The 12363-nt window shown below is 40.1% G+C and overlaps 1 protein-coding gene across 8 annotated transcripts in view; it reads right to left on the bottom strand.

Moving 5' to 3' along the window:
• Window positions 1-1335: 1335 nt before the first annotated feature.
• The window catches only part of LYN (LYN proto-oncogene, Src family tyrosine kinase), a 49089-nt gene continuing 38061 nt past the window's right edge, over window positions 1336-12363 (bottom strand). For all 8 annotated transcript variants that reach the window (XM_079299854.1, XM_079299858.1, XM_079299855.1 and 5 more), the window contains exons 11-13: window positions 9436-9589; window positions 7948-8079; window positions 1336-2966 (exon numbers count right to left, since the gene is read on the bottom strand). In XM_079299854.1, the coding sequence (XP_079155980.1) occupies window positions 2764-2966; window positions 7948-8079; window positions 9436-9589 (489 nt within the window). In that variant the 3' untranslated portion in view covers window positions 1336-2763. The remainder of the gene's footprint in view (window positions 2967-7947; window positions 8080-9435; window positions 9590-12363) is intronic.

Raw genomic sequence — 12363 nt, 5'->3', positions numbered from 1 at the left:
GCTCTGAGTCTTCATTTTATAAATCAGCAAAACCAAGATAAGGAAAAATCATAAAATTAGAACCCAAATAATGATAGTGATGGATATAGGATGATCTTGAGTTGATGGAATCACATCCTTGATTGTATTACTTAGCTTTTATCTAGTAGCTTAAGGTTGAAGACTGGAGAATGATAAAATCTGAATTAGTTTTCCTACAGCCCTTTCCAGCCAGTGAAGGTGAGGGGTATTTTAACTACTGTGGAAGTACAATGCCTGTGATTGCTGGAGGCTTGCTGTCAAATCTGTGAGTAAATTGCATTGATCAGTCCCTGTAATGGTATTTCTCATAGTGGGACAGAGTTCAAAGCAAGAACCTGACTCTTGCTGGGGAGACAGCAGGTGGTGCAACTTTCCTGTGTGACAGGAGGACAGCCCTTCTCTGCTTTGACTCCTCTTGCCACGTTCTTGGGAGTTTTGGGTTGGTCTGTGATGAGTAATCACTCTGACATCTCTTGAACAAGGCTGTAGATGTTGTACATCAGCCATTGCTTTTCTCATGTTTTCAACTGTATCTGTTAAATACAGGGTTATCTGGCTTTAGTAGTTCTGAAGGCTGATAATCCCTGCAAGGTAGAATTTCTAAAATATTTTTCTACTCCCACCATTCCAGCTATTAAAAAATATTTTGGTGTAGTTATGACATACTGAACACTGATCTCTTGAATAAGTAAGTTGTTACGTATAAATTGCTTTAGGAAAAGCAATTTAAACAGAAGTTAAAAAATCATCAGAACAGGCTAATACTGGAAAATTTCCCTTATACCATTTCAAACTACCTCCTGCTACACCTTGGCAGCCTGTCTAGCAATTTTATGTAACACTAACTATAATCTCCTATTCCCTGAGCAACTGTTCTTGCTGTATTTCCCTCTTACTTTCCAGAGCTCTTTGGTTGGCAACAGGAAATGCTTTGAAAGACAAAGTTACGTTATCTTAAACTTTTTTTTTTTTTTGTCTTAAAATAAAGTGAAGCCTGAGCTAGTGGCCAGTACTGAACTGTTAATATTTTCCCAAGAGTTGCTAAAGCACAGTGTAGTTGTTGCATTAAAGACCTTTGGGAGGCTCTTCAAGCTGAGGGTTGAAGGGTTGATTCTTCTCTTTCCTGAACAATAAGAACCCTCAAGAAGAATGCAAAAATTGTTGGTTTTGTCCTTTTCAGTTTCTAAAAAGTGACTGAAAGCAGAATCCATTGATCTTGATAGTGGTGATAATCAGAGATTCCCCTGTTCCAAATGAAGCTACCACTGGATAGAACATCTGTTGTTTGTTTTATCTAAAATTACTACCATACAATTTTCTCCAGATTAAATGTTTATTAAAATTAAAAATCACCATACAATAGAAACTATTTACATATTTAACTGATAGTCTGTTTAAACTGCACAGTTTGACTGAAGGAAGCCACTGGAGAAGAAAAGCCATGAATACTTCTGCTGCTGAGCTTCACCTGCAGGCACAATGAAGCTTTCTCAGAAAGGTTTGAAGCTTCTGCAAAGTACCATTTGCCTAAATAATTGGGCTGAAAGATGGCAAAAGATTTGTACTGGGTTTCAGTTGTAAGAACCAATGTTGCTTTGAAAAAGAATCTATGCTGTGTTTACATTGCAAGTGCACTAGCTCATCTGTTTGGGTAAGTAATTTGATAGAACAATTTAATGTAAAGAGCATAGCAACTTGCATTCACTTTAAGAATTAGATCTGTAATACTGAACAACAAACAACAGAATCACTGCAATATAATTTGATCTCCTATTGAATGTTTCCACAAATTGTTTTTGATAGTTCTAGAGCTAGTTTTAGCTTTCAAACAGATTTGAGGTTAGTTGATTAAAGCAGCAAAAGTATAAGGAATATTCTTGAATAACCACAGAGGATTAAAAATGAAGATTAAAATATTTTCACTCATAAGTTTCAGTGACTGCAATGCAAGTATAAACTTCCTTCAAAATCCTGTGCTTTTCCATGGACTCCAGATGATGACTTTGGCCTTGTGGGAAGCTGAAGGTTGAACACAGAATGAGGTGTGCTGCCACATCTGCAGTCATGTGTGTTCATCTTGCACTTTTGCATCTGTGATGGTTTCACAATGCTTTGAAAATGATTTTAAATTTAGGGTTTTACAGCAGTAAACCAGAACTTTTTTCAGTGTAAAGAACTGCACACATAACTCTTCCTCAAAGGAAACCTTGACACTGTTTAGAAAGTCTTACAAGAGCTGACACTATGCCTGATACTAATGTGAAATAACAAGGATATAAAAATAATTTTTACAATATGCTGTATTTCAAAAAAGATTATTCAAGAATGTCACCATGTCTTAAATCTGTACATTCTCCTGTGTGACTTTTTGTTTGGAAAACAGCTGTTCATGCATTCTCTCAACCCTTTTATCAAGGTCTCCTTGTAATATACTGCATGACAAGTCCTAAGGTCTTGCCAAGCTGTACCCCAGGGCATGATTGCTTTCCTTCCTTCTCTCTCCTCACCCCAAAAAGCCTGTTTGCTTTGGGGTGATCCTACAGATGCGAAACACAGAGCCTTTAAGGAGAACTTGAGGCTATAGAGGAACTGTTTTAACCAAATATAAACATTATTTCTCTGCAGAATTATTCTTTCCTTCAGTATTTCAGCTTCCACACTCAGTTAAGACATCTGAATGCATGAAGTAACTGGTTTGAGCAGTCTGTTCTAAAGACAGTCAATAGAAAAAATGTCTTTGTTCTATGGCTGTTGTTGATACTGCCCTTCTGTTGCTGTGTAGAAGTCATCAAGCACACTCTGTAGGTAATCAAAGGTTGGTCTCTCTTCTGCTTTGTCTTTCCAGCATGTTTTCATGATATCATAAAGCTCAGCTGGGCAGGTTTCCATGCGTGGCATTCGGTACCCACGCTGAAGAGCAACCATCACATCAGAATTGCTCATACCTTCAACGAAAAAAACCAAAATAAGATGAAATTATCTGAATTTCTAGAGCAATTATATTTTCTTTTATTTTTACTTCACCCTAAAGATCTTCACCTACTACTCTAACACCCTTGCTACTTATTAAAGGTAGCTCCCAGCATGTGTTAAATAAATTAGTTCAAGGTGTGTACCAGCAGTGAGAGACTTGCTCTGAACAGCCTCGTGGGAACCTTTCCCTTTCTGCAGTTGAGCACCACACCCTCTCTAGTCCCAAGTCTAACAAGACTGTGGGGAAAAATCATAAATCTTATCTCCAGAACCATCTCTGATCTGTACTTCTGGCCAGTTCTGTCCCCATCTATTCTGCTTCCTGTGCTGTTGTGACTCCCAGCAAAAGCCCACCCTGGCACCAGCCTTCAACTCTAGCTGCAGAGCCCATCCATCCTGAGATGGAGAGCAGCCTCCCTGTCTGACCACACTGCCAGTCAGCCTGCCCAAATCTTTCAGGCTTTCTTCTACATCAGCTTTTGTGTAAATGCTGCTGTTTGCAAGATATTGGACAGTCACTCATGAAATCACATATGAAATCGTAATAGGCAATTTCCCCTCTTGTCCTATTCCTGTCATGCAAAACCATCTTGCCAGCTGTGCTGAGCTTTGTCTGCTATGATTTTCTTTCAGAGGATGAGAACAGTAAGTACCAGCAGTGCATCCTGCATCTCTCATGCCAGCTACTGTCACATGAGAGAGACCTGCCCTGGACTCCATCCGCCTCCCCCTTTTTTATTATTTCCTGTCACTCCTCCCCCTCTTATCAAACCCTTGAGAGACTGGTTCACAAAACAATTTCAACACCTCCTCTCATGAGGTCAGCTACACTAGGGCCAGCTTTTGCTGTTTTAGGCTCACCACTTCCTACCCAGAAACCTGCCTTTGACTTTGTCCTTTTCTCTGCAAATCTAATCAGCCCAGTGGTTGCATTGCCTTCTCTGGACACAGACTCTTTTCTGTACTCAGTGACTGCTCTTTGTTCTGATGGCTGGGCATGCAGGAGGCACCTGTTCTTCATCCTAGAGATTCACACTCACCAAAGAAGGTTTTCCCTTTTGAGAAGGGTGCCCCAGACCTACAGCTCCTTGAGGTTTTCTCATGCCACCCAGCCTCTGGTCAGGGCCATGCAGGACAGGCTCCAGCTCCCCAGAGGTGCAGGGAGAGCAGCTCTGCTTGGCTGGGTTCTTGCATGGGTTCTGCTCTGAGCAAGGTCAAGAGTGGAGATGCAGGTGTGGTGCTCCCCTGAGTCCTTGGAGCAGCTCTGTTGCTGCAGACTCTGCAGATCTTTGTAGGTATTGTCTGACTGCTGTGGCTGTGGTTTAAGGCACTTGGCAGGTAAGGACACATTTGAATTACAACCAAATGACAACTTTATCCACTATAATTACTTGGATTATTCAAGATGTCCATAGTACATATAGTTGACTTCAGCTCAAGCCTGTTGGCTTTAAGCTTTTCCAAAAATACCCTCAGCTATGTAATCTGACTCTGGATCAAAGTGCTTACTTTGGGCACATCTTTTGTATTTTCAGTTCCTCTTTGGAAAGAGAAGTTTTCCTGAGCTAATACTGCCCATGTGCAGAAAAGAAGTATTTCAAACTAGGGGAAGGGCATGTTGCCACAGAATAAGGAATTACTGCTATATAGAGACAAATCAAATACAGGAAGAAAGGCAATACAGCATTTTATGAAGGACAGTGATTGGACTGCTTGAACCTAAAGAAATGGATTATATATAATATATGCAATAAAGCAGTTATTCCTACCATACAAAATCTTATTTAACTGTGCTGCTACATAAATATTGCTGCTACTGGGCTCTTATGCAGAATGGGGATGATTTTTTGGGTTTAAGTACTTTGTAGGATTGTGCATAGATCTGTTGTCTGCAGGACTGATTGTTGCATTGTGAATACTAAGGACAAAGCCTGTGTTTCAGCTACCCTGCAGGAGAACTATCTGTTTAATGTCCATTTGAGTTCAGAACCAAAAAAAGAAAACACTTTTATCAGTATCCCAGAGTAAATATGTCACATATATACTTCCATGTGTTTGGGGTTTTATTGAAAACAAAACAGGTTACCCACAGTCCAAGCAGTATTTTCAAAATAGTTACTTGTTGAACTTTTAAAAATTCTTTCAATTTTTTCTTTTTGTAGCTAAAGAATTGTCTTACCATATCTACATCCTAATCAGTAAAAGAAATCTATCCCACATACATATTTATCACACTTACACCCTCTTGAATGCTAAAGTTTTGGTACATGTCTGCTAATTTATGCTGTGGTACCTGTTAGGTTTCACAAGCCACCTTTGTTTATGTTAGGGCCTGGGAAAAGGATGTGAACACAGTGGTGTGGAGGAAGAATCCCACTGTCCTACCTTGTGGGGAATAGCAGACATAGCTGGAATGCAATTATGGATGGTGCCAGTATTGACATACTGTGTAATCACTCAGAAAATTGGTTTAAGCTACCAATTCAACTTATGTGCCCAGGAAATCAGATACTTGTTTCATATTTCAGAGGTAGTTCCTGAAACTGTACTTCCACTAATGGCTTTGACTTTCTCAGGAGGAGAAACAGCTGCTGGAATTTAAGAACAAAGATCACAAAAACTCCAAATTTCCTGGCTAGAAATGCTTCCTAACAAGTTGAGTACAGGTATTAGCTACTTGCCAGTTTCAACTCCAGCTGTTTCATATGCAGCTATATGCTGAATACTCTTGTTGCTAGAGCTGGTTAATAATTGAAAATAATATTTTGAACCATTCCCATTAGAAGTGAAAAATCGATTTACTGTTTCTGTCCAGTGGCTACTGGTTACAATCTATCACCAGGTTGTCACTACTGCCATGCTGGGGTAATTTGCCCAAATCTGTCACCTCTCTTCATGTAAAGTAGATTGGTCACCCATGTATTTTGCTGTGATTCTGATTCTTAGAATCAACTTTCAGTCTAACAGGCTATTTTAATTTATACTTCCGTTTAAAATAGATATATATTTCTTCCATTTAAATGCAAGCAATACCTGCAAATATTAAAAAAAAGTACCTGCAATATTAAAATATTCTAAAATGCAGTCAAGAGCCTTCCTTCTGTAACTGCTGGTTGACGAATGAATCCACAGTGCACAGAGTATTTATGGTGCTCATAAAAATGCTCCCACATTTAAAAAAATATTGTCCAAACTTCCCCTAGAAAAGAGATTTTCCCACAGCAGTGCAGCAGTGCCATGTCTGCTGTACAGATTGACTTTGTCCTTAAAATAAAACCCTGATATGGCTCAGGAAGGTAAAGACAGAGAAGATTTAGCTGCAGAATTAAGTATTGGACTGGGTTTTGTATTTTTGTAGTGCTGGTTTCCAGGTGACCTTGTAGGTTTGCTCAGAGAAGCATATTTAAAATTTATAAATTTGCTAAACAGAAATTCTTCAGAAATAATCTTGTGAGCCCAGCTCAGTGCAGGGACTGTCTGTACACACAAGAACGCTAAAGGGGTAAAAAGGTATCTTGACCTTGGGAAGAGCTATGATTTACTTGGCTGCACTCATCTCCCCTCTGATCCTTCCTTGGGACATATGCACTGTTTAGGAAGAGCTCTGGGAGGGCTTTCTGTGCTGTCAAGTATTTCATAGCCCTCACCCACAAACTGACCCAGAGCACCCAGCTGTGCAAGCTGCCCTATCACCTCTTGAAGTTTAAGGGGGCTGGTCTTGAGCTTAAGTGTTTTCCTGGCCTAGAACTGTGCCATGAGAATGTCTGGTTTGGCTCTACCTCTTGTATGGAAAGCCACTATGTTCTTCCTTAGCAGAGTGAAGCTGGGTGCCATCACCCTGTCCCACTGCCTGAGTCTTGTGGGATTTCCCACCACCCAGAGGTGTTCAGCCTACTGTCACTCCAGGGACTCAGGTCTTGACCATCTCAAGTGCCTCTTGACCATCTCTAGCCCTTCAGAATGCAGAATTCCAGCTGCTCATGAAGTGGTGAAAATGTTTTCACTGTTTAAATAGCAAGAGTTGCTGCACTGGAAGCACTGGGAAAGTTTTGCTTGGATGAAATACCTGGTCTCCCTTTCCTGTCAGGATCCCAAGGTTCTTCTCAGAAGTTACTCTGCCTATGAGATATGCATACATGGCTGTACTTTCCCCATCTGCCCACAAGAGAAGGGAATTCAGGGCAATTTCCCATAACCTCAGTAAGGTTAAATTAATGCAGTCTGCTGCCCAGAATTAATCATCTATACCTGAGATGTAATAATTTAATGTGCATAAAAAACCCCTTCATACAAGGTGTCTCTGTGTGCTGGAAACATTAGTATGTATTTTGTTTAACAATAAAAAATAAAACATGACCCACATGACCATCTCACAGCTACCTAATGTAGCTGCATTTGATGTGCACACCTCTGTGGTGTTGTACCTGACTGTATGGAACAACAAATAGTAAACACTCCTAGTGGTACAGCAACACTGCTTTAGGGTCTGCTTTCATATTTGTTTAGACTAGCTAGCACTGACATTATTACAGCCTATTTGCTTGTGAAAACATGCTTTCTTAGTATCTTCACATATTATGTTATTAAAATCCCCATCAGCTTACAGAGCACTGCTAGAACTTGCAGCACTGCATCCTCGCCATGGGACACAAAACTCCACAAAACAGAAATGTCATAAATGCAGGATCTGCATTTGCTGCAGTTGTAAGACCTTTAGAATATATAAAAATGACTATATACCCATGGTGCCATTAGTCTGTTTGCTAAAATTGACCCTGGAGAGGCATGTGCCTTACACTTACAGTGACTGAGTTTTCAAAGCAGTAAGATTACCTGTAGGACATTTTTCCAACCATTGGTGTCACTACTGTCAAATGCCAGCTCTTTACCTGAATATTTTCTTTGCCTTTTAGCACCAAAATAGAAATACAGAATAAAACCACAGGCCCATACCTGGATAAGGAATCTTTCCATATGTAACAATTTCATACAGGAGAATCCCAAATGACCACACATCAGATTTAATAGTGAAAGATCCATAGTTAATTGCCTCTGGTGCTGTCCATTTAATAGGGAATTTTGCACCTAAAAAAAGAGTACAGTCTCAAATAGTCACTTTAATCCATTTCACATTCAGACATAGATGCAAAAGCAGTAGCAAGAAATACCTTAAAAAGTCATATCTTAAATTACTGTCTTTCATATCTAACTAACTGATTCCAGAAATTGCCATATAAAAAGCAAACTCCTTTCAGTTAAATAAAAACATTCAGGCAGCCTTTGTTGTGAATACTACATTAATTCATTTGACAATGAGGAGTAATACAAGCAGAGTCTCTCTAAGCCTTTTAAGGCCTCCTCTAACATTATGGCACAAAATACCAGGTGAGCTAGGAAACTTTTCTGATAGCAGAAAACACATCAAAGAAACTTGACATAAAAAATTTATAACCTGAGAAGTTAGTTTTATCAATATGCAATGTCCAGAGTTAGCTAAAATCCACAGATATGGTTCTGTACCTCTGAAAACTGCTTAATCAGACCCTTCCTGCTGATCTATTGAATTGCTGTAACTCAGTGACTGCTGAGGAGCTCATGCTCCTTGAATCTCAGCTGTAGTGTGTTGTTCTCTTTCTTTTTTGTGCTTTAGTACTTCCCCTCTCACCCTATGTTACCACAGGTCCATCTGGACTGTGAGAACCTGAGGCAGTGTCTTTAAAAGGAGAAGGGCAAACTACTCTGGAAAGTTACCCTTATGCATGGAAGCAAAAGTAAAACTTTTCACTACAACCAACACTGCACTTCTTGAAAGGATCCTTGACAACATTAGCCAAACACTCATGGCAAAACCCAGAAATACATCTTCCATAGCATGTTTTCTCTCTTGCCAGCCCTGTTACCTCTCATCCCTGTGTTGAACAGGGATGTTACCCAGCCTTCCAGTGTCCCTACTATGCTGCTGAACATGCAAATTAATGCTGCAGCTCCTCAAACAGCTTCCAAAGGTAACCAGTTCTGCTAAAGCTTTTCTTGTTAGCAACACCTACACCTGCTAGGGGGTCTTCCTTTCCCTAGGTGAAAGGAGGTTCATGTGGCACTTAAGGATGTTTAGAGAATATAAGATCACAGTTTCCTGGCCTTTCATTCTGTGATATGGAAGCTGTGACTGTACAATTACTTTGTTCAATTTAGGAAAAAACTGCATGCAGTTAAATACTCTTGGTTGTCTTTGTTTTTCAAATTTATTTAAAAATAAACTCATCAAAAATCTTGGGCAGCACAGAGAGGTTATTTGTTTCCTTTATTCATTTTAGAAGTTGTTGGCATTAGACTGCTGCCCCCAGGAAGCATTCTCTATCCTTGGTGACCATATTTCTGTTAGATACAGCCTCACTGCCTCCCAGAGGCTGAAGATTTAAAGACAAAAATAGAAATACATACCTTCCCTTGCTGTGTATTCATTGTCTTCGATCACCCTTGCTAGTCCAAAATCAGCAATTTTGCACATCAGCAAGTCTGAAACCAGCACATTCGCTGCTCTCAAATCTCGATGGATATAATTTTTTCTTTCTATGTATGCCATCCCTTCTGCAATCTGTAAGCAAAAGAATAAATATTTTGGTATTTCAATACCATGCAGCTCCATTAGCAGGTCTGATACCTCTTTCTTCAAAAGTATCAGCAAAGCCACATCCATTTATTTATTACTGATGTCTTTGGAGAATTTTTTAGATGGAAGCCAGGAAAGGGGGGATTGCCATGGAAAACCTATGCACAGATCCAGTCCTGCAAAACTCTGCTTACAGCAGCAGCTCTGAAAGAATTATTTGGGTGAATAACAGCTGGCAGGATTACATATGTATGAAAGACATTTCCTGAAACAGAATCTTGAATAAAATGTTCCTAGAATTTCTATTAAAATATCCTCTTGCCTAAATTATAAACCAGTTAATTGTCTAAATACTAAGAAAATGGAATGAATTAATCTCTTAGAATACAGGTGTTCTGATGAAGCAGGTACTGATAAACCAACAGTGCAGAGAAAGTTTAAAATCCCAACAACTTTCTACCTACACAGTACAAGCCTGGACAATCAGGAAGCAATTACTAAGATAGGGGAAACAACTTTATTTTCTTCTACAACAATATGTACCTGTTCATACATGAGGAGGTTTTGGCAACAGCCAGCTCTCAGATAGTATCATAAGCAAATATAATCTGCATTTCAGCAGCCCAAATCGATTTCCAAGCCAAATTAAAGAGGATTAATAACCTCAAAATATGCACAGGGGATGACATTTTTCTAGGCTACATTTTTTTAGTTTTTTTTTCCTGACAAAAACATTTTCCTTTACAGGGGGAAAAAAAATTAAAAAAACCTGAAATAATAGTTTCTAAACTCAGAGTAATAAAACTGATGTGTAGACTGTATTCTGTCCAACAGTTTAAGAGGATCTAAGAAGAAAGAAAATGAAACCCTGTCTTTGGGAGCCATCAGTTTTTATCTTTCATGTGAGACTGGTGATGGCACATTCCCAGTCAAGGTTCCACCTGTGCCACAGGACCCTCTCTGGGGTGTCTGTGGGGGGTGACAGACCCCTCTTGGCCACATGATTAGGGGAACACCCACACCCTCAGATCTGCCTGGAGCAGCAGGAAAGCACTGAGGGTGCTCCAGTCCCTGGCACCTCCACCAGTTTCCCTCTCTCCTGTGCACCTGAGGAGCAAAGGGCACAGATCCCTCCCCAGCACCAGAGGGGCTCCTTCCAGCTGTGCAGCAAAGCAGGCAGAGCAGCTGACCAAATCTGAAGAGAACTTGAACATCACTTCTGCTTATTCGTGTTTAAAAAGTCCCCATGGGGTGCTGCCAAGGCAAACACTGCCACCACTTACAACACAAAACTACACAGCCTTTGTTCCTCTTTTTCGGTTTAAGCAATGGAAAAACAGAGCCACTCTCACTTCCTTCCACTGCAAACCTCTTCTTACAGCAGATACACTCTTCAGAGAAGTGTGACATTGCCCTGGTACAGTGCAGGGGGGTTCTCACACTAAACCAAGAAGAAACTCTGATGAAGAGAATGAGCAACACCTGCATTTCACATTTTCTAGAAATAAGTAAAACATTTACTAATGAAGGAAGTAGCTACAAGTGAATAATTGCCACAGAAAGTCTTCTCAGGGACTCTCAGACACAATAGAGGAGCAGTATTTAATGTAGAGTCTGCTCTGCCTACATGGCTTTGGGAGGAAGCAGAGATGAAAGGAAAGCTTTGCTGTGATATCAATGCTGAGTTTGCACTGGCCAGATCCACCCAAAATGCAAACAGGTTTGGTAATGCCACCAAAATTACAGCAAACACCACAGAGGAACCAGCTTCCCTCTTTCTTCCCTGCACAGATATAACATTTGGGTAAACTGCTGGATAGGGAATGAAGAATCACTTCATAAAAGAAACCATTTGAGACAGTGATATTAATTTCCAAGTCCAACCAAGAAAAGCCATTGAAAAGATGATTTTATTTCCTCTTATTTGTGCTAGATTCACTGAAAAATGCAGAAAATTTGAAAGTAAGAAAATATTAACAGCAAGGAATTTTTGAATCAGAGAAGAAGGAGAAACACAGTGACCAAAAATCTGAGCTCACACATCTGGTCATGTCAAACATTTGTTTATGGGAAAAGAAGAAGAAAATTGTGATTTTTTGATTGAGGGAATGGGTGCCAGAGCCCACATGATAACTTCTAATGATTATTGTTGGGTTTTCATTGCCAAATGAAATGTTAATGCTGGAGAAATTCATGTGAACAAAAGAAAATTAAAGCCTTTTCTCCTCTCTTTTAATGATCATTGCTACCTGTCAAGACTGTTCAGCTACATGTAACATCTATTCAGGAGCAGGATGGGAAAGCTAATTTGGGTTTCAGGGATATGTTTTGTGGCCTTTAAAAGAGAATTCTGCCTACACTGCTCAAGTGTTACTGCCAAGAAGGGAAGTTCCCCATCACCTTTAATGAACTACTGACACACACTTTTAGAAATACCCACATTAAATCCTTTTAAAAAACAACCCAAACTGATCTCTACATAGTAGGAACTATGCACCCAGGGTGAGAATGACAGAAAAGTCCTCCAGGAGAAATGCATCACTCCATAAGCCAGCACCTGTAGCTGTAAAGCTCCAGATAAAGTCACAGTGGGTGTGGGACAGTGGCCCCAGAGCCTCTCCCAGCTGCCCACAAGGGCTGCTCTGGCCCACAGCTGGGTGGGATGCTCCTGTCAAAGCAGGTAAAGCAGCCCAAAAACCAGACTGGAAACGAGTGCAAAACACTGAGGGTGGACACAAGCATCCTGCTGGTGCATTTTA

Source organism: Erithacus rubecula, assembly GCF_903797595.1.
Source record: "Erithacus rubecula genome assembly, chromosome: 3".
NCBI lineage: Eukaryota > Metazoa > Chordata > Aves > Passeriformes > Muscicapidae > Erithacus > Erithacus rubecula.
The sequence above is the reverse complement of the archived record's forward strand: the minus strand, read 5'-3'. Positions and strand labels throughout refer to the sequence as shown.